The 23,402-nt window shown below is 38.8% G+C and overlaps 1 protein-coding gene across 2 annotated transcripts in view; it reads right to left on the bottom strand.

The window, feature by feature from the left end:
• Positions 1-1,503: 1,503 nt before the first annotated feature.
• Positions 1,504-23,402, bottom strand: part of igsf21a (immunoglobin superfamily, member 21a) — a 188,165-nt gene continuing 166,266 nt past the window's right edge. The window contains exons 7-10 of one of the 2 annotated variants that reach the window (XM_067586498.1): positions 16,288-16,388; positions 12,488-12,680; positions 7,600-7,638; positions 1,504-2,823 (exon numbers count right to left, since the gene is read on the bottom strand). In XM_067586498.1, the coding sequence (XP_067442599.1) occupies positions 2,747-2,823; positions 7,600-7,638; positions 12,488-12,680; positions 16,288-16,388 (410 nt within the window). In that variant the 3' untranslated portion in view covers positions 1,504-2,746. The remainder of the gene's footprint in view (positions 2,824-7,599; positions 7,639-12,487; positions 12,681-16,287; positions 16,389-23,402) is intronic. The other variant, XM_067586499.1, reaches the window with a different exon arrangement.

Genomic DNA, 23,402 nt, shown 5'->3' with positions numbered 1-23,402 from the left:
TGCGCCATAGTTATGCAGTGTGTGTCTGAACAAGAACAGAGGGCACAAAATACATTTTTAACAGGTGTTTTAAACTTTTTCCTGTAATGGAAATTAGTCAAGCATGGTAGTCTTCAAAGGGAGGTAATTGTCCATCACATTTTTGAGTCATCAATTTGTAAAAAAAATAAAGGAATAATGAATAAAGCTGCAGTAGATCAAACTTTATCCGAAGGGCAATCCAACCTCCTCACAAATAAAACTAAACAGTATTCGTATAATGAGCAAACAGTACACTTTTTTTCATTTGTGAAGGTGCACACTAAAGCTTTGCCCTTGTTTTCACATTGATGTCACTGTAATTAAGAACAATTACTACTAAAGGGAGCAATTAAATGCTTCACACCCATGGCTAAGACATGAAACTTTTCTTTCTAGTTAACATAAAATGTAATAAAGCCACATATTTAAAAGGGTCATATTTATTACCTGTTGGATCTTTTTGGTCCAAGACAGTTTTGAACTAATGTTATGAACTTCACAAGTTACATGGAGTATTCATACATACCATTAACTTGTGGACATTTGTAATATACACATATACACACACACACACACGCAAAGTTATGATGGACATCCTCCACTATCATGACGATTAAGTCATACTATATGAAGACAATTTGCACATTCTCTAATGCATTCAGAAATGCAAGAACCTGTTTTTCTCCCTTGAATGCAAAGAGAGTGATAAAAGCAAAAAAGCACAGAAGTGCCTCTTGAATCAAAATTAAAATGATAGCTGAGTTATAATGCTATACAGTGGGTGGACAAGGATTTGTGCCCTTTGCTTCCTTCACTGGAAGAAAAATTAATTCAAAGCGCATATGACTGTCTGTTAATAATGTTTGTGCTATGCAGCTCTCATCTCCGGAATGCAGGAATATGGATTGTACTTTGGCAAGGTGAGCCGATATCCCAAACGGATAGGTCTATCCTTTCTATTCGACTAAGCTTTAAAAATCTCTCCTCTTACCTCCCACCTGGTTTAAACCTTAATCCCTTAATACATGTTGTGTCCTTAGAATAGCTTAAATTGCAATTCTTGTGAAGTCCAAAAAATGCAGGATTACTCTGCATTAAACTACTCTTCAATGTGTGTGTGAGAGTACAAACTGCAAGGGTTAACAGCAATGTCAGAATCTCCTTCAGAAGCCAAGTCGGGGTCAATACAATCAGAAATATCTGAAACAAAGTCATTTTTTGAACTTTGCTATAGCTGGGCAAAAATTGAAAACAAGTCTATGTCTCTCAGCATAGGCAGACTGTCCTTCAAATTTCCTTGATATGGTGGGATTATCATCAAATTAGATTGCAAATAATTCCTGCAGCCATGTAAATATGTAGGCACGTGCAATATTACATATAATGCCTGTACCCAGATTTAAGGAGGGCTGGAAGATGCACATCTGCTACCAAACATATTGGAATGCATGTTGAACACAGTGTTGTAAGTAAAGTCAAGGCTTGTGAGTTTTATCATCTCTCCATTTTAATACAGGTGAAATGAAACAAATGCAACAACCCTGTTTACACACGCTGCCTCAGGTGAACACCTCCCTGAAATGGTGGCTAAAATGATCCTACTAGTACTGTAAATGTCTGGGTAGGAGTTACGTATTGTACACAATGTAGGTCACTTAAGATAGTATGTCACAAGTAAATAACTGGATTACAGGCCAGTGAAAATGAGTTGCAGTGCTGTCAATTGCAACACACCAAAAGGAGAAAGAATCTTCAAACGTCACATGCACCACAACCCCAAAACAGCAGACATATGTTAGATTTTTTTTTTACTCTGTTCTTGGAGACCTGCCATATAGATATAAAAAGACCAAATGAGAAACAGAAAGGCTATTCATGTTTTTGTCCTTTCAGCCAAGGATTATCTCTGAAAACAGTGTTGAATGAAGTACAAACAAAGGTGAAGTGTAAACTCCAACTATCTCAGCAACCACCCCTCCCCATAACCCATATAACCTCTTTAATTCTTTAGAAGTCTTTAAAATTTACACTGATGTACACAAAATACACTCAAAAAGGAGATATTTTTTCTAGTTTTTCCAATGCATTTAAATCCTCTTGTACATTCCGAGCCATCAAAAGAAAAAAAGGAATACTTGTGTATTAATAAAAAAAGATTGTTCTCTTGGAGCATCTGCATTTGTTCCCCTTGATTTATCAGCTTGCTGCTAATCAGGTGCATCCCAGGACATGTAACAGACAGGTGTGGTTGATATGGTGGCACAGCCTAAGCCAGTCCCACTTTTCACATTTCAGTCAACACCAATGACATTTTGACTCATCAAAATAAAATCCAAATGCTTTTTTTCTTTTCCTTTTCAAATCGACTGATTTTATTGATCAACAGGCAGACGTGGGACAAGAAACAAAAAAAAAGGTGTAACTGGGCAGGGCTATATAGGAGGTGGTTACTGTCATTTTCATCACGTTGTTCTTTTTTAAATCATTATCTCGGTTATTATTTTTGTTACAAAAACAGTGGTGCGCCATCCTGTGGTAGCGCTGTTTCCTGATCGATTGACGCATGGAGGGTCTGTTGATGACTGGAGAAGGCTTGCAGGATTGTGGAAAGTGTGTGACTGTGTGTGTGTGTGTGTGTGTGTGTGTGTGTCTGTGTGTGTATGTTGCGTAAGAAGGGCAAATATGTGTGCGAGTGAGTGAGTGAGAATGTCTTGGATGAGAGGTTTCACGTCAGTTCCACTGTCACTGTGAGGACAAGTGCCATCCACGTTAGTCCGAGCACATCCATGCGGGAGGCTCCATCTGCAAACACCAAAAAAAAACCAGTCAGTCAGACAGAGACACATTTCCTCAATCTTCTACTTATTATGTCAGCCACACCATATTTCAGAAACAGTATTGTAATACTCAAGTCCCAATTTCCATAACTTGTGACCCTATTCAAATGCAGTTGATATGATTTCTTTAGTGTGTAATCAAGTATTTTTCAGTGGTTGTTTTAAAGTAAACAACACATATTTACAAATGATTTACAATAAAATAAGATGTTTTGTGATATTAATTAATTATAAGTCATTTTAAAGGCAATAAGGCAAGGTATGTTTTAATTCAATATACAGTATCAATCAAAAGTTTGGACACACCTTCCCATTACCTTGATCCTTATCAAAATAATATTGTTTATTATAATCATTTTGACTGAGATAATCATGTCATAAAATTTAAGTATTGGCCTGCTTGAAAAAAAGTGAACCCTAGCTAATTAACCATAGCATCTTTTAATCTTAACTTGTATGTATTTTATGTATCACATCACATTCATTTCACTTGTAGCCACATTTGTTTCCTGGACTAGAAGTGTGGTGACTTGATGACAGTCATGCTCTGGGAGGATAACTAGGATAATGATACTGATAATTCTTTTCTACACATTAAGTAATAAAGAATCTGCTCTTACAGTAAAGTGCAACAGTATAGTGCCACCGCTAGTCCAACAACCAAAAATGTTCCCACTTGGCCTTTTGTGTAGGTATGGGAAACAGAAAGATTCTCTTTCTTTCTCAATATTTGAGGAGTCCTCAGAAAAAAAAGGTGGTATGTGGAGTGAAGCCCTACTTCTTTTTCATTTTTTTTTATTTTTGACTTGTTGTTCTAAGGCCCACAGCAGGGATACTAGATTATAGAGGAGATATCAGCAGAGACAGCAGCTTTATACTGCTATTGGATACCATATAAAGAGAAGTTTGGAACAGAGGGAAGTTGTGACTAACTCTGGGTGTGGCTTTGCTGACATAACCAGCAGTTTCTCCAGATTGTGGCCACACAAACAATAACAAAGTATGCCTGACCACATTGAGATGTGGCTAGCTTCATTAGATTCAAAATTTGATTTGGTGGTTAGACCTGCCAGGTAATGCAGTCTGGATGATGAAATATTGTCAGTATGTTGAGCAATGTTGTTTTTATTACCACGAGTTGGATCATATAACAACTGGATCATATGTTTGTTGGGATTGTTTAAATTAAACTATCAAAGTTTCATGTTATCTCCCTAATTAGTGTAAATCTCCACAGAACAACATAATCTGGCATTTTATATACAGCATATTTCACTCTGTTTATGTATGTCATATGACATTAGACAATAACAACTGGATCTTCTCAATAAGTACTTCATCTCATTCTGTAATGGGCTCATCCAACCATAAGATCATCATCTGAGGTCCCCTTCCAGTCTACAATCATAGAAGCAAGTCGCCCAGCCATCTGTTTGCCTTCAGATTTTGGCTCAGACCTCAGTGCATTTCTGCCAACCTGATTTTTTTTTTTTTAGACAACTGGGACTGATTTCTGTGGCAACATGCTCTTTTTAATAAAGGATGACTCTACATCAGTTGCACAGGACATAAAATCCAACATCAAAATATTATGCTTTTGCTGTCTTTTTGCACACGAGTACATGACTACTTTGACTCCAGAGAAGATTTAAGTTAAGTTGGCTGTCTGTACAAACCTACTTGATAATTCTGACTGTGGCTATGACACATCTGTTTGCCCTCCTACCAGTCTGGCTCCCGTCTCTGATCCGACCTCAGTTCTAAAAGAGGGTTCAATTTTGAATTTTGCATTGCAGACATGACATGTCTACCAAAAAAATGAAAATGCAGATTACATGATGACAGCCTCTGGTTCTTTCTGTTTTGTTATTTTTGACTCATTGGATGCAGTCCATCTTTTGAGACTCTAGCGGTTGTAATACATTTTGCTTTGTTTACACCCCCTCGTCTATGCCAAGATGATGCATTGTCCACAGTAACATGACAACCCAAAAATTCTGACATTTCCACCAGTCTAGGCTGACAGTTATAGTATTATGAGGCAGAAAATGTCACATTTTTTCATTTCACTCATCTCTTAAATGTAGTTCATTGCCATACAGTTCGGCCTGACAAGTTGTCTGGGAGACTGGAATTCTGACAAATATGAATGAATATAACCCCTCATGGGAAGCATAGTTTTCTTGTCTGCTGTGGCCCTGACTGACTGACAGGGGTGGTCCTTCCCACTTGCACCAGACGAGGAGTCGGGTATTCAGCCATTAAACGATCGGGCATGTGTGCGGTGACCTCTTGGGGCCATGTTGTACAACAATTTGACTTGCATGCAAGGCATGTCTGAGCGTCCATGCTGACCTGATTCTGTCCTTGCTGCGACACACCTGCTCCTGTGCTTACCATAGCATTTGCATATTCAGATTTGCATCCCTAAGATATGACTAGCAGAGACGGGAAATGTAGAGATGTGGAGGAAGAGATGGGAGAAAAAATAAAGAGCAAATGAAAGAAAGAAATTGTGTGTGGGAGAGGAAGAGACAAATAATGAGATGTATTTGAAGAAGGAAACACAAAACAACTGTGAAAACTTGTGAAAAAGAGTCAAGCCCATGTCAGACTACAAAACTGTTCAAATCTTGCCTGACTAGTGCAGTTCAGCTTAAAGAGAGCTCTTATGCCATCTGCTTGGGAAGCTGTTTACACTGTATGCTGGGACAAATATGGGCGTCACACACATGCACAAGGGATTATACACTATGTAGTCACACCATTTAAATACATTTTCCAGTTCATCAACAACAGCTCACATCATTGTTTTATTGATTCTTGCTTCATGGTGTGAAGTTACAATTTACATTTAGTGCACATTGCTAATGTATTTTACAGAATAACATTGAGGATTCTGTCGCTAATAACTGCATATTTATGTGGATTGATCTCTATATACTTTATACTATCAAGCTTGGAGGAAATTGGGCTACTGGAGTCTTGCTTGTATAAACTAATCTACATGAGTTGTTAAAGAGTCTCCTCTTATGCAGCATTCAGTTTTACCCCGTATATCTAAACTCAAATAAGGTCTTGCTATGGGGTCACATTTTGATTTCAGTCTTGGTTAGTTTTGAAAGAAAATAGAAGGAAAGAAGGAAATATCAATATGGTGGAAGTGGTCAGAAAAGAGAAAACAACCAGAAATGGACAAAACAGGAATATGGGCTGGTGTTTCCATCAACATATTTTTATGTGCATTTTGAAGTATCGCATTAGAAAAGGTAAAAAAAGAAGGCAAAACTTGAAAAAACTTCATCAATTTCGCAAAAAGGTTTTATACTCATTTGAGGTGGTTTTTGCCTTTTCTGAAAAAGGACCAGTGTGTAGGATCTAGTGGCATCTGGCAGTGATTGCAGATTGCAACCAACTGAATACCCCTCCCGATCCCCTTCCAAACATGTAAGAGAACCTACAGTGGCCACGAAACTCGCAAAGAACACAAAAGGCCCTCTCTAGAGCCAGTGTTTGGTTTGACCATTCTGGGCTACTGTAAAAACATGGCGGTGCAAAATGGTGGGCTCCGTAGATGAGGACCCACTCCCTATGTAGATAGGGCTCATTCTAAGGTTACAAAAACACAACGATTCTTATTTTCAGGTGATTATACACTAATTAAAACATACTTGTGAATGTTATATTCCATTTCTGCCAAGTCTGTTCTGTGAGATGCCACTAAATTTTACACACTGCACCTTTAATGCACTAACTCATATGACTAATCAGCTATTTCCACTGACAGTGTCTACTTGGATATTACCATAATGTGCAAAAACATGGCTGGTAGTAGCAACTAAGCAACCAATACTAGCTGACATGAAAGAACAATTATAACTTGCCCAATCGAAACAAATTCCTGTAGATTTCTCTCCATTTTTCTCTTGTAGATGGCCAGATGGCATGGTTTTGTTTCTGGTTCACAACCTGTACTCCTTCTACTCGACTTTTTATTACAGCCATGCATAATGTAGCCTATACGGCCAACTTCTAATGAAACTTTCTGTAGCCTAGTTTATTCCCTCCAAACCAGTTGAGGGAAATGTGCCTAATTTGCATTTTCTTTTTTGCAACATTTCAAAAGTTTGCTTAAAATTTGCTTGACAATTCGATGAAAACAGCTACTGACATACAGAATGTGAGTATGAAAAGTCAGAGCGGAGGAAAAGAAGGACAGACAGGAAGATTGAAATAGAAAGAGAGAGGGAGTGGCAGAAAAAAGGGAAAGATGGAAAGGTTGCTGTCACAACCTTGCGGCTTCTCCTGACAATCCCTCATCTTTACATATGATAATCTCAGAAGCCGCAAATGAGCCACCACTGCACATATGAAACACCAATAATCTCACACTCAACCAAAAGTGACAGGCTCGGTTAGTCATTGGAAGAGGCTTGTTGCTTGCTGCTACTGAACATCAGCAAAGATTAATCCTGACTGAATCACTCTCATGCAGTCTATCTGGGGCAACGCATTCAGGAAAACATCCACCTGTCAATACGTTGAATATTGAAACCACAGTCTCCCAAAGAACTTGCCTCTCTGAACAGTCAGAGCAGACTGCAGTGCCACATTTTGTTCTCATATTACATACAGCGTCTCTGGAAAAATGATACTCAAGTGATACAGCAGAAATCATGCGATGCAATGTAATTAAAACACACACACACACACACACTCAATCTGTGGTTGAAATACTCACTGTTCTGATTCTGTGTGTTTTTCATCATGCTTGGATTTTCTGTTGAAAACAAAGAAAAAAAGATTAACAGAGATGATCAAAACAATTTAGCTATTACTGAGAAACTGAATGACTCAGTGAATGAAGGGGAAACAATTAAGAGGATAAAGAGAATGAGAAGGAACAGAGAGAAAGAGAAAAATAGTGATCTCTGACAGAGGCTGTGGCTTTTTAATGAAGCTGAACTCCAAAGTTCCTGAAGCACATGTTAAATGACACATCCCCAGTGAGAAAGACTAGGCCTGTTAATGGAACTGGGAACACAGAGCACTGCACCAGAACAACCAGGACACTTTTAGCAGCAGTGAGACCAGCTGTAGCCAGACAGTCTGGGAGAGTGGTTTTGAGAAATTGACTCCACCTTTAATAAGTAGCACCAATGTCTACCCTGCACAATACACTCTGACAATGTGTTTTCAAAGTTCTCGGAGGGATAAAGTAATTGCAAAGGAAGGAGCAGGAGGGCTTGCCGAGTATTAGCAACACCCCTAAATTTCCACTTTGTGAGCTATTTTTGGTATTTTTGGTTAGTCTTCACATACATGCAGGTGGAAACTATATACAGTGTGAAACTTTTCTGGTTTCACTGCAACCACATTAACATAGCAGCTCCTCTGGGAGGCACAGGGAAATTAGTGTGTGCACTGTGCATATGCCTGCTTGTGTTTGCCTACCCCTGCAAATTTGCATAAGCACACATATCTGTGTGTTTCTGCATGTGTGTGCAGTTTGGGTCTCTGCCTGTGTGTGTGTCACTGCCCGGCTCCTTAGTGCTGACTCACTTCACAGTAATCTCAGAGGGTATTATCACTGAGGGTGGCTAAAGATGTACATCATCAAGACGTGAGCGCTGCTCAGCGACAGTGGAGAGTCTCTATACCAAGCCGTCATTATACTCTATTATTCCTGATGATGTATATTGAACACTTTGCCAAGCAAGCAGAGCCCCCAAATACTTATACATACTATCTCTTCGCCCCCGGCAGAGAGAGAAGTGTCTCATCTCAAGGCCACAAGGGATGGTGCCAAGGTCACTTAATCACCATTTACTTCCCCTAAGCATGAGTGGAAGCAATCTACAAGGAGCAGGCAGACAGATGGGACATACTAGGCACGTAGCCGATGACACCTGAGGGTGCATCAGGGTGTTAAATAGACATTAGTGCTCTTCCTAGCAAAACGCCTCCCAAGGTAACGCCTCCCTAAAGTGGCACTTTCCCCTTAAAGTGGGTTCTTATTAGACCCGCCCAGTAATTTGTACATTTGTGACATACTTTAAACCCTGTTCACAGGAGTGTTTCAGGTGGAAGATTTAAAAAAAAGTGATGGATACAACATTCTTTGTTTTAGAGTCAATGAGGTACGAAATCTAATTTACGTTAATAGAGCACTTCATGGCTGACTGTAAGTGCATGTGCATGCCACACACATTTCTACATTTTTTAAAAATAGTACTCATGTTTCTCTTACGTGACATGAGTTCTGTGTAGTGCACGAATCAAGAGCCCTTTTCAGACATGGAACGAGTGGCGTTGCTGGCTTCATCCTGGGGAATATTGGACCCCATGAGAAGATATCACATTGGCCCCCACTACCCCACCACCACACGCCAAGCCAACCCTGCGCCATTGCTGTAACCACACCTCCAGAACCCAATCGATGCATTCAAAGCTTTAAATAACTCTACCTTTGTAGGTTTGCAACTGTCTTGTAGTCCAATACTTACTGTACGATATTTACTGACAGTGAGCTGTGAAAATATAATACTGAGCAGACATGCATGCAACATTCTGCATACAGTGGAATTCACTATTTGATGCAAGACTGATACTTATCTTATCATTAATGAATAACTTAAAATAAATATAACTCAGAGTCCCTTTACACCTTGCATTAAAATGCGTCTCATATCCAGATTATATCTAGATATGATTTAACCTGATTACATCCTAGTATTAATATGTGTCTCCAGTGTCTCCAGTGTCCACATAGAGATTCAATTGCTGTCCAACTCAAACAACCACATCACACCCTCCTCTCATTTGCATGGGTCATTTGCATGGGTCCATTAAAACACAAATAAACAAACAAAAAAAGATGGTAGCCATCTGTGAAGCTGTGCTATTATATGGACTTTTGCTTGCCTTTCGCAGCAGGGAAAGAAGCCGTCTTGTCTTGACTCCTACCACAAGTGTCTTGAATACAGGTTTCTTGCTGCTTTCTTACTAGTAGCTTAGGTCGCTAACTGGCTAATGGCTGCCACCTCACTGGTTTGGAACAATTGCGCACAATTACGTATTTCTTTCCACATAGTTGTTGTATGTGGATTGACAATGCAATTGCATTTACACATTTACACGTGCAATGTGGTCACAATGAATCCCTGAAAACCTAAGGAGGTTGTTTGGCCAATTGGATCACAGCCTGTCGTCCTTGCGTCTTGGGTGCATTTACACCTGTAATGCTACTTTCATGCGGTCAAGCACTATCTGATTGCAATCCCATCACCCAAAACATTTTAATGCAAGGTGTAAAGGGGGCCTTCAATATACGTTAACCTCTCCAATTAAAATAAATGAACATTATTATCTATAGAATGATATAAACAACAAAAGAATAAAATCAGCAGCAGATTTTTGAATTAAGAATACATACCAAATAACTACCAATTGTCATCATTAAAAAGGATAAATTAATTTTTATTTTTTCATAATAATAAAAAAAGAAATTCCTACAGACCTCCTGCAATTATGCCAAATGACATGTCATTCAACACAATGCTGCTCACCTCCTTCTTTAATTGGGAGTATGGCTGGTTCATTGGTAGGGGGCTAGGGATGGGGAGACAGGGCTGCTGAGCCTGAAGCTGCATCTATTGGGCCTGGCACCAGGCAGGAGCAGGGACAACTGATTTGATGTGAATATCTTGCTAAAAGTTTACCTGCATTGATTAAATGTCGGCTAAAAGTGGAGCGAAATGTGAACACTCAGAGTTTTCTGTGAAGATATGAAGTACCTAATGTTAGGGGAGCAAAAGTAGCCTATTTCACTATGTACTAAGCTAACAGGTTCATTTCCACCACTCACTGACAAAACCCACTTCTATTTGTGAAAAATTGGGTGAGATGTGAGATACTGTCGCCCGTTCTTTTCTTTCTCTTGTCTTTTCTTTCTTTTTGTTTCTGGAAGCCAGATTTTTCTTTCAGAAGCTGAGACATGATGCTCCACCAGCACTCCTTGCTAGCAATTCACTGCTAGCAAGAACAGTTCACCCCTGGTTTGGGGGCAGGACTGAACCATTTCATGTTTGAAGGGAAGGGGAGGTTGGGCAATATGAAGGCCCTCTGGATGTTTACTTTTTTCCAAAAACATGAAAAGAAAAAGAAACTGTCAGTTTTATTAGTACATCATTGCAAATAAAATATTCTATCAATGATGATAGGTTATAATTTAATATTGAAAAAAATGTACCAAATGTTCTAATATTTTTTTAAGGCCCCTGTCAGTCACAGCCCCTTAGAATCATCCTAACTTTCCTCCCCAAACGGTGCCGCTGGCTTCATCTATCTATAGTAATGTCTTGTGGGCTTTCAAACATAGGTCTTCTGTAAATGTTTCATAATCGCTCTATTCAAACATGACAGAGCCATTACGGATACAGCTTTGATGCTTGCGAAATATTTGGGGTCTTGTATGCGAGAGGGATTGGTATCACTGCTTAAGTACAACGTTGGAAAATAATGACATGAAGGAAGAAGTGTTAAGTCCTCTCACAGGTTGCATCAGTGATGGATTTCATAAATTGTTTTGCAGCTGAAGCCTTAATTAATGACGAGCAGCGCTCGTGCCCTGCTTTTCACAAGTGGATCCCTACTAAACTTTCTCTTTAATTAATCATTTATTAGACAGAGCATAGAATTCTGCTCCTTATTTTAAACATATATTTAACATTGAATGTGCAGCACACTGTCCATTAATGTGACGGCAGTCAATTCAGACTTGCTGTGTTGGAAGTTTCAAGCATATGGACATTTAATAGGATACTATGTCTCACTAAGATTGGCTTTGTGACTTTTACGGAAAAGTGACTCAGGGGCTTATTCAGACATGACACCAACATGTAAATTTCTCTCATAAAAACTTCATTTGATTAAAATAGCTTTCCATCCATTGATAGAGACTTAGAATGCCAGTTTTTCCAAGAGTGTCCAGTGTAAACAAACAGATCCAGAGGAGCAGGACACACCGATATAATACAGCCTGTAAGCAATCCAACTCCCTCGTCAACACTAGTAAACGAACAAATTCCAGGTTCCAGTGAACACGTTACCTTCGTTTGGCCAGTGAACAAAGTGCTTTTCTGACATTGTCAACAACAAAGATCCTTTGATTTTACCATAGGCCTTTGATGTCACTGTTGCCTATTGGTGTTTAAGTGCGTGAGAGCAGTGCAAGGCATGCCGCTGATGGAATAGTCACTAAATCCCTTGTTAGAGAATAGTTATCTCACTAAGTGCAGCCTTAAAAAGAATCTGTTGTTGAGCCAATTAGGAATACAATCTCTTATTAATCACACACTTAGCCACATTAATGATTAATACCTAAAAGTGGTCACATAAGTATTTTTCAAAGTTACTGTAGATACATGAAATGAATTTTGTGGAATTATGTAATTTTCGGTGACATTTAACTGTGTAATGGTATAAGTGTTCCAGATAATTCTTGCGGATCCAAGTTATACAGTCACAAAAAAAATGTTTCATATTCATCGGCTTGTAAATAATTCATCAAACTTAAATGTGATTTCAGTTTAACTGGTAGTGCAGTAGCCACTCTAGATCGTACATACCAAAGACTATGAGGCGAGTGTGCGTATCCGTGGAGCCCAGAGGATTCTGGGCCGTGCAGCGATACATGGAGCCATTGAGCTCGGCTGGCACTCTCTCCAGAATCAGCTCCTTCCCCTCTCGCTCCGTGCTGCCGTCCAGCAGGCGGCCCCCCACCCGCGTCCAGGTGAAGAGGGGTTCAGGGAACACCTCATTCTATCAACACCCAGCACCCAGATGAGACGGAGAGGGAAAAAAAAAGAAAGAAAGGAGAAGGAAAAAAGAGATAGAAGGGAATAGAGGAAAGGGAGGGGTGAGAGGGCGGTGCAGAGAAAGTCTGTGAGTCTCAGCCAAGAGATTAAGAGCAAAGGATACATGAATAATACAAGCTCCAATTTTTCCCCCTAATGCAACAGCAAGTTAACAACATGCATTAATAATCAACACTTCACTTTACAACAGTTTTTTTCCCCTCACATTTTTGAGCCCTCCAGAGAACACCCACCATTTCCAGTCTAAAAGTATAACCCTGCATGAAGCAGTATTTCATTTATATCAGTGTGCTGACATGTTCATAGATAATAAGAGGACACAATATGAGGGTGACTCTCTTGTACTCTTCCCCCCTCGGAGGAATGAGGTTTTGAGAGATCAACAATATGACCTCTTCCTTTGTGAGAAACACAGTGAATGAAGTAGGGGTAGGCTCAAGGTCTTCTATGTGCTGAACTATATTGGAAGGTTTACTTCTCAGTTTGATTTGTTTTGGTTCACACTGCTCAAGTGTAGATTGATTGCACAAGTGCATGAAATTAGATAGAGCTACTACTACTTTTCAAATTTACAGAAGTGGGGTGAACCCTAAAAGAGAAAATAAATCAAATGTAACTTTAACTGAAACCTGTTTATACCATAAGAACAGATGTAGTACCATCTGAATCGGTCCAGACTGCAGTTTGCCCTTCCTTCATGGCTTTTCAAGCACAAGTGCCGCCTACTATCAGATGTCAACATCCTTCAACATTGACTCAAAAAGTGCCCATTTTGGATTCCTTCCCTGCAGCAAGCACGGTTGGTGCAGTTTTTTGGCATGCGTAACCTGACAAGCCAGATGGTTTGACACAGAACCATCTGAGAAGTCGTTCTTAGAACTATTTGGAAAAGGGCAGGCACTTTCAAAAAATACTTGGTGCCCAAGTTCAAATGATATCATTCTCACATGCCCAAACAAAGCAAACACTTCAGAGTTCAGATAAACAGCTCAAAATGTGCATGGCATGAAAGTGCCCTTGAAGCCTCCCTCCACTTAAAAATGTTTTTTACTCTTGTTCTTACAGTTGAATGTTTGAGCTCCATTGTACAGAATGATGTATGTGCAGTGTTTGACACTACAAGGCTGTTTTCACATTAAGCTGTTGAAAGTGGAAAGTTTCTCTGTGCTCACTGAAAATCCAATTTTAAGAGGTGGGCTTACGAGCATTATTTGTGACATGACAACTACTTTGGAAACCAATCCTGGTCCAATATTCAACTTACAAAAGTGTGTTGTGGAAACTTGAAGCCTGAGGTGCACATACACTAAGAATTGACTTTTCAGTGAAGCAAGAGACATTTTGGGCTCTATCTTACATCCGGTGCAGAGCAGTGCTAAGTGCAGCGCAAGTCTCTTTGCTATTTTAAGACTGACGCAGTTGTCATTTTCCCGTCCAGTGCCCACGTTGTTAAAATAGCAGAGGAACTTGCGCCCATCAGTGCGCCCATGGGCGTGTTGGTCTAAAAGTAAGGTGTGGCCAGGTGCATTGTTGGCGCATTGCTGTCTTGAGGAAGCAGAGAGCGATTGCGCTATTGACCAACAAAAACCTGGTCTAAAGTCAATGGCACAGTGTTTCTATGTTATTTTAAGGGCGCATTATCAAGATGCACCTACACAAGGCCCATGCACTCTGCTTGTTACACACACAGGATGCGCAGCAGCGCACAAACATGCAAAAGGTAACAAATAAAAGAATTACAATGTTTATTGTGTGTATTAATATATTTAAAAAAAATACATGTCATATACTTAGTCATAATATTTATCAGAATTAACTAATCGCAGTAATGACGGATTAAATTGTTTAATTATTTGACCAAATCGTGGCAATACATGTAGGTATTTAAACAGATCGGCAACGTAGGATCAGACACAGACCAACTTTCTAGATTGAAGATTTTAACAAGACAATTGAACAGTTTTTTTTGCAGAAAAAACATATCTGACACAAATTATTTTTCATAGTACAGTGTTTTATATACATCTGAAAACATATCTGGAGGGGATCTCATCTTGAAATGACCAATACTGAAATGGTCATAGTGAAAATCCTCCACTAACTGGTTTGTCATTGTTGTGACAAAGCTGTGTCTAACCTTTCAAAATAAATGTTAATAAAAAGGTTCTTCAAGCTCTGCTTGAATGATAGAGGTTAAATGAGTTAATAGATTGAGACAGGCTTTTGGGAAAAGGTCACATTAAGATTTAAAAAAAACAAAAAAACAAAACGCTAAAAGGGTTTAAGTAAAACCTTCCTGTCACATATCCCCAAGAGCCTATGGAGTCCAAATTAAAAAGCTGAAACCACCAATGCCCTATTTAATCTCATACATAAAGCAACAAGAAAAAGGAGTACAAACTAAAACCCACACTGTAGGATCATCATCCATAATATATTCCTAAAACAATAAACCGGAGGGGTAACTGGCATCGTTTTTATCGTACTATGAGGAAGGCAAGAGGCAAAATTATCTGTCTTGACACACACAATCTTATCTACTTGTGAAACCCTAGAGCCTTGGTCCAGTGAATGATAAGGGAAATTTGCTTTCTGATCAATCTGCATGCACTGATGCCTACGCTGCCGAGGGGCCTGACTGGCTGTATGCCACAGTCAAGCCTATTTACAATAACCAATCATAACACTATTCAAAGAAAAACTTTAAAATAATCCTGAGGTCATTGGGCAGACATAAACACACATATAAATCTGTACACTCAATAGCTTGGTGCACCAAACCAAAAACAGCAACAACTGTTTTTACATTAGCAATGTCTCAGAAGTGTGAAATAAAATCAAACAACAAATCTGAATTATGATTTCTAGAGATTCCTGAAGCAGTGGCAGAGAAGTAACAAAGGCAGTTTGTGCTGTAGGCCATTAGCATGTCCTATATCAGGATGAGCTATACTATCCTCTTCACTTGACTGACTTCAGCTGCTCGGCTTCAATGTGTCAGTCTTGTCAAAGAGATCAAGACCATCCACAGCCCGTTCACAGTAGGGACATGGTCTTTTTTTATGACAGGGGATGACAGTGACACAAAAACAATCTTATTGCTGTTACCTTCAGCCCCCTTTTTTTGGATTAGAGAGCAAGATGTCTGAAGGCAGTAAAAATTATTCTGGCTAGCATAGTGTGCCAGCCTGTTGGTTAAGAATGACAGACATGGACCTCAGATAGACTTCCAACAAATTAATTTCCTTAAGTTTGTTCATTTCCTTTTTTATTGCCAGAGGCTTTACTAAGAACAAATAGGAAACAGCCTGAAAAATACTGCAAGGCTCCTGTGTTACAATATGAATCCAATGAAATTGCATTAGTTTGTAAATTTTTTGACAACATTAATATTTAGCATGCATGTATACATAAAATAACAGAGGAAAAGATGTCTATACCAAACAAAGTGATCACTCTGTAAGAAAACTGAACAGGATTAACTGCAAATACAACATGAACCGTTCCCCTCCTACTTGTCCCCTCAGTTTCTTAAAACCCCATGCACTTACCCCAGGCGATCCTACCTGGAATCCTTGCACAGTGATGCGCACCGTGTCCCCTACCTTTGCCCTGGTGGGGGACATGAACAGTTTAGGACCCTTAGGAGCAGCTGAAAAGAAAAAAAAAAGACAAAGAAACAAAGGTCATCGTACTGAGCATAGAGAGCAAATCCTGCTGGACACCTGTTTTGTTACACAGGGAGAGAGACAAATACAATTTCCTGTCAATTAAGGTCATGGGGCGAGAGACTAGGGACCTGCGGGTTCTTTCATCCAAAGGACTGTGCTGGATTTATTCCCCCTTGGAGAGAAAAGCAACTAAATTGGGTAGATACTCATTACTAGAGGAGAATGGGAGTGCACCGGGTGGAGTGTGGAGGCAGTGAGATAAGGGACACTCAGAGAGCTAATTCCCTTGTCTTGGTGTGGACAGCAGCCCCCAGATGGCTTTCATTTGGACCCTCTAAAACAATAGGGGCGCAAGCAGGAAAGGGAGAAGGGAAATTCTAATATTCTGAGATTGCGAGGGGCCGGTGATTGTCCTGTGTATGTAATACTGAGATAAAATGAGTGATTTGCATAATTATGTAAAAAGGTAAGTCCTTTCATTATGGCCAAACTGCACAGTATACTGTATTAGGCCCATATAAGCAAGTTCTGCATGATTTGACATGATTAACAATTCCTCTAAAGATAACTGCTTCACGCATTGTGCAGTTCCATATGTTAGACAAATGGACTGAGCAGTTCATGCAGTGAGACTCAAGCTAAGGGCATCCTATCAATAACGCCTGTAAAAGTCCACCCCAGGAGTTCTTCAATTAATTTGATTTGAACTCTCAATAAATCACAATGCATGGTTGTTTTCATTGATGAGTTAAACTAAAAGATAAATAAATAAACAGACAAATGACCTCAGTTTTTAGCTATTAATCTGGCGACAAACTGTCCACTGTGGCTAATGAAGCATTGCCTTTTCTTAGGCATCCATTGACTACAAGCCTGCATCAGACTAATGGATAAAAAGTTACACTGTCATATCTGTAAATAGGTTTGAGCGTGTGGCATTGCCCACATACTCTATATCATGTCTAGGGATCCTTTTATAAAACAAGCAAAAGAATTTCAGTTGCATAAAATGGTAAACGAGAATTAAAGTAATACAATGGGGAGAAGGAGCTGACAAACATATTTTGGATAAATTTCAGCACAAGCAACATATCTTGTTATTATGCATGAACTAACTCAGTCTAACAATAAATCTTGGAATCCGTGACATTTTTAAGATTAAAGGAAAACATCCACATATTTATATTGGCAACCTAACCAAAGACATAATGTGAACAGTTTGACATGGCTAAGTGTTCTTTTTCATGCTGAAGATGGATGGCATTTCACAGGCTAGTTTTGGCATGGCAGTGTGAAGCACTATCTTTCCGCTGCCCACACACTGACGGAAGAGTATTTTTAAATACTGGTGTCATGGCGTCACATAGAGCTTGCAAGGCATATGGCCGGGGAAGATGATGGCTGATTTCTGGGATTTGCTCCAACAGTGACAGTTGGTGTCCTACGTCATCACCTTTGATTAGGGCAGCATGCAGTGTGATGGACGTAGCACAGCCTCTCTCTGAGGGTGAGGGCCTCATAGTGGAAATGAGCCACAGTCCCACGAGAGTGTCACCTAAGACCCAGTTTGCAAGAAGAAACTGTTATCACTTCTGAAGGGGTCAAGAATAAACATGCCCTCCAGAGAAACAACTGTGCACCCTGCATCAGGTGTGCTTTAATAGCAAGCTAAGACATCAACAGGTCTGCCCAGCTGCACAGCAGACTTAAGCAGTTGAAGGGAACCTGTCGCATTAGCTGGGTGACTGGTTTTATTGAAAAAGAAAAGCTGCAGAGGCATGCAACCAAATTTAAAAGGCCTGACTGACTTCTGGATGGCTCTATCGTGGTGAATCAGCTGCTATGTAATGTCTTTCATGGATTCAACCAACGCGCTAGAGTAGATGACCCAAAGCCAACAGATAAGACAGATTGATGAATGTAGACCTGAGCTGCAGGTGAATATGGATACGAGCAACATACCAGGTACACATGACAAATCTATATTTCCACTAGCAAACAGACAAAGACACATGCCCACACTGAACACACACCGGCATTTACATACAAATAACCATACACATGCATGCACACACAATCCTCCAAAATTCACACAGATATGCGCATGCACACACACAGATCACAGAGGCCTTTCTGAAACTGAGCATCTGCTCTTTGATTACCACGGTCTGGCAAAGCAATGACTGGGAGATGTGAGGAAGCCTGGATCTCCTTTCACTGCTGTACAGGGTATGAAATGAGAATTCCACCACTTGTCTAATGATGCTGAATAATAAAAACTCAAGCTCACGTAAATCCAAAGCAAAGAGCTTCTTTTAAATATTTAAGAGGCACTATGTTCATGAATACAATCCAGGAGTGCAGAATAGACCGGCCTCATGATCTCATGGAGGTGTAGCACTTTTTTAGACTCCCAAGGCCCGGCGCCAGCTTCAAATCAATTTGTATGGCGAGCACGGAGCCAATCATGAATATTCATGAAGTGTAATACAACATTGGTCGATTGTCAGACTGTCGCTCTGTCTCATGTGGCAATATTAAATCTCTGAAAGATTTATCACTTATGGGTACTGCAAAGACCTCCTTTTCATTTCCTGACCAAACACACCTGAGAGAACCAAGAAAGTCTGTGTATATGCAGTAAGACAGTTCTTGAGTGCAATTATCCAGTTTTAGCTGCATAATATAAATGAATAGGGTATGTAAGTGATGGGAATCCTGAGATGTTTTACACAGTCACATTCAATTAGAGTTAAACAGTCCTCAAATACTCTAAAAAATGTGTGTGCCATTTTGTCTATAACGAGCTGATTCAAATGGAGAATTCTTTCTTTTGTACATAACCTCCGACCTGAATCACAACCATATCATTTTTTTCATTCCATTCCAAGAAGGATCAAGCCCCAAGCAGGTCTATGAATGCTTTGAATTTCAAGTGTGCTCTAATTAGAATCAACAAACGCACATTTTCTGTTCTCTTTTCTTTAGGTGGTGGGAAAAAGAATGTCTAGTGATGCTCCTTCCATCTCTTTAAAAGAACAAAGGTAGTGGTAAATTAATGACTTCAAACAAAACAGAGAGAAAGGCTTGTCAAAATATTAGTGCCTTTGACATTTAGCAAGAGTTTCACAGGGCCCATTCCCCCCAGGGTATGTCATCTGCTTTATCATCAACATGTGAAAGAGGCAAATAGCTGCTAAAATCCTTACTGCAATACTTTGTCTCAAGAAGAAAGCTCATGCCATTATACCTTTAACTTATGCTGTCTCAGTCTTGCATGTGATGTACTATTTTTTTATCCACTTGGGATATGATGGTGACAGTTAGTACATTTTAAAAGCCATTTTTTCTGGAATGAGGTATTCCCATTTGAAAAAAGTGACAATACCAATTGTGACAATATGTTTTTAAATGACGGCCAAGGGGCTTTTTTTGGACACTGGGCCCTTTCCACGGACATGATTGAGTGATTTAAAAAATAAGGCTGGCAATATCAGCAAATTCCAAGAGACCAAGGATCAAATCCAACAATGAATTGATCCTACCAACAAGTGCTACCTGTGTAGCCAAAGCCTGATAGAACTTACTGTGCTGTAGACCTTTATTGTTGCCCAAAAACTATTAAAAAAACACCAATGAATCACACCGTTGCACTGGATGACACGGTCCTTTATTACTATAACCACAGTCACTGCAGTTTACAATCTCACATACACTATTCTGCTGCCATTAATACTCACCAGTGCACTAAATGTGTATTATGTGTCAGACACTATGGCCTTTTCTTTAATTCTTGGCTAAAACAATCCTTCTTTAATCTCAGACTGAGTAGATGAATGAATACCACAGACACATGGAGAGTACCTCACCCCTGGACCCCGAACTGACCTCTTTGCCAAGTGGGTGTCTGTTAGCGGGATACTACCCAAAAGTTAAACACTGTGGCAACTTAACTTAAGTTAAACACTGTGGCTTGAACCAAAAGCATAAATGACCCTTGGTGTCACTTGAACCGAGAGAAAGGATCAACGACTCAGTAAACATGGACAGAAAAGTCCCAGACCAAAGCCATAAACTCTAACTCACATTCTTGGAAAACATGGACATGGAGTCTCCCTGCAAATCTAAGCCAGTTCATGAAGTTCATGTAAATAAAATGTCTAATCATAATGCAAGTTATGTAATGTTATTTGTCATGTAAATACACAAAGAATTGCATAACTTTGATAGTTGTGCGGTAATCTACTGAGGAGATATTAAATTTAGATTTTATTATTGTCTTTTTACTAGATGTAACAATACTACGCTCGAGTAGTAAGATTTTGAATTTCCTTATGTTAAGAGTTAATGAATGTTTATATGGTACTTTAAAATCACCTATGTTGTATTGAAAGAGTAGGTTTTCTGATGTAATACGAATGTAAAGACATAATGTTTGAAGAACTTCAGGTTGAAATTTTCTTTTGTTATTAAATAATAGTCATATTGAATGTTTTTATACATTATGAGTTATGTTGTATTTATATTTGAATATGTTTCTGGAAGTAATCTAATCACATAAGTGTTGCTTAACTTTATTTCATTTGCTATAGTATTAAACTTTTATTTCAATGCAGATGAATTGAGAAAGTTGAATCAATTGAGGTTGGATGTCTAGACATCATTAGAAATATTCATATGAAGGTTAATGTTTGATATGTTGACAGAAGAATTGAAGGTTAATGTTTGAGATGTTATTAGATATTTAATAGTTTATTCTCCAGTATAAGACAGTTACTTGCCATCTCAAGTCAAAGTCAACCACACCATAAAAGTCCAGAACAAAGGAACAGAATATTCATCATTCAGGACTCTGCTTATCCTTTTTCAAAATGATAAAATTAGCCTCAGAGGGACAGAGAACTCATGAGCCAAACAATTATTTTTAAGACATCTCTTTTCTTTGTTTTTCGACCAAATATATGCATATTTTAATCTTTTATTGAAACAAGTTCAGTTTGTTTTTGTTTTATTTGTAATGTTAAATCTTGTGTTTCCATGTACAGTACAGTCTAAGTTTTGAAGTTTACACCACTGAAGATTTGAGTGTAGTCAGATTAAACCTTATTTGGTATTAAAACCAAGATTACAAGAAGCCAACAAAAGCCTAAATCCCTGACTCAGACGGAAATTTCGTTCTGAAAAAGAAAGTGACCTTTGAAACTGGATTTCTGCCGCTTGCTGAGAGCAGCGCTGCAACTAGGGGTTAAACTGAAAGACTCTTCCCAGCGTACCCTGAACACCACTTTACTCCTCTTCTCCGGTGTTCTACTTCTGAACAATTTTCTTTATTATTTTGTTTTATTATCATTTATAGGCCTTATTATTCATTTTATTTATTATCTTAGGCTTTATCATGTATCCAAAAAAGTTATAAAGTTAGTTATGAATAAATGTCTTCACTTATCTTTAGAAGTTGTTGGGTGATTTCTTTGAGCACAGTAAACAGAGGTCACTGTTTGGAACAAGAACTTAGGGTTATGAGACTGAGTCATTAATTAAATTGAATAAGGGTTAGTGCTTCCTCCTGACACTAACAAATCCTAACCAAAAGGGAGGTGGTGCCCAGATGAGGTTATGTTTTATATTAATAAAAGTGTTGTGTTACAACATATGTATGTATGTGCTGTTTGAGTAATGTTAAAAAGTTGAAAAATTACTTTTCTTTTTAAAAAAAAAATGAAATCAGATATTTGTGACCTTTTTCTTTTTCGAGATTTATGTCTTGTAATGAATGGGTTTGTGGCTGAGTGCCACAGTCGAGACTGTCCTGCCAAGAAAAAATATCAGGATCAGTAGTTTATGTAAGTGACCCAAAATGACATATGACCTCTAGTGGCCTTAGTAATTACGACTGGAGCAAAGGACAAAATGAGGTGACGTTAGCAGCAAAGTCCATGTGGGGAAGAAGTCAGGGTGGATGGATTAATCAACAGGCTTTAACACAGTAGATTGCTGTGTTATATAAATATAAAAATAAATATAAAATAACATTGTTTTTTTGAAACCATGACCGCAATCAAACCATAAAGAAGTAGTAATTTTAACCCAAACCATGATCTTTCTCTGACCCTAACCAAGTGGTTTTTGTACCTAAACTTAACAAGACCTTAACAATAGTGTTGTCACATCACAAAACATATTAATTTTTTAACACTGATTTACAATGGTTTTGAAAGGCTCAGATAAATGATGTTGTCCTTCAGATTTCTTCATCAGATCAGAGAATGCTTGTGTCATTCTGGAGTGCATGAATGACTCAAGCAGTGCTTGGACCACCAACATATTTTTGTTGTTTAATTCTGACTTGTTGAACAGACATGTAGTTGAAGTCAGATTTGGTCTTTTTATAAGATTTGTTGACAGTAAAAGAAATCTTGAATAATGCAAGCTTTTTTGTTTTTTTAATGCCAGATTTGTACCAAGAAAGCACACTCCTCTTGTTAGTCTGAACTGAAAACAGATTGATTCAGAAGCTACAACAGAAAGGAGTGTCCCTTCCCCACTAATTGAGACCCTGTAGATTCACCCTATTTACCCAGATATGAATATGGATTCTGGCAGGAAAACTTCTTGGCACACAAAAAGTGAAGAACTGAAAGTTATACAAAATAGAAAAGTTTTTTTTTTTCCCTCAAACGCCAATCTGGGAGTCATCAAAAGAAAACTGGACTCATGGATGATTTCAACTGCTGCAACAAGATTATTTGTCATCATCTCCACCGAGAAGAAATTCTGATGTCCAAAATTCAAGCCACTACTTAGGGCAAACAAAATGCAAGAGCTTTGCTGTGCATCATTGAATTGTGTCACTAAAATGTGTTTTAGATAATGTATTACATGTCTACATAGACCCCCCATAATAACAATGGACCAGAGTCGATCAGGGAGAAACCTGCACTGAGCTTGGTTTGCAGGAGATTTTTAATCCCTACTAGTAATTTCTTAAACCTACT

This window comes from Thunnus thynnus, chromosome 4 (assembly GCF_963924715.1).
Source record: "Thunnus thynnus chromosome 4, fThuThy2.1, whole genome shotgun sequence".
In the NCBI taxonomy this organism is placed as follows: Eukaryota; Metazoa; Chordata; class Actinopteri; order Scombriformes; family Scombridae; genus Thunnus; species Thunnus thynnus.
This window is presented reverse-complemented; position numbering and strand designations above follow the sequence as displayed.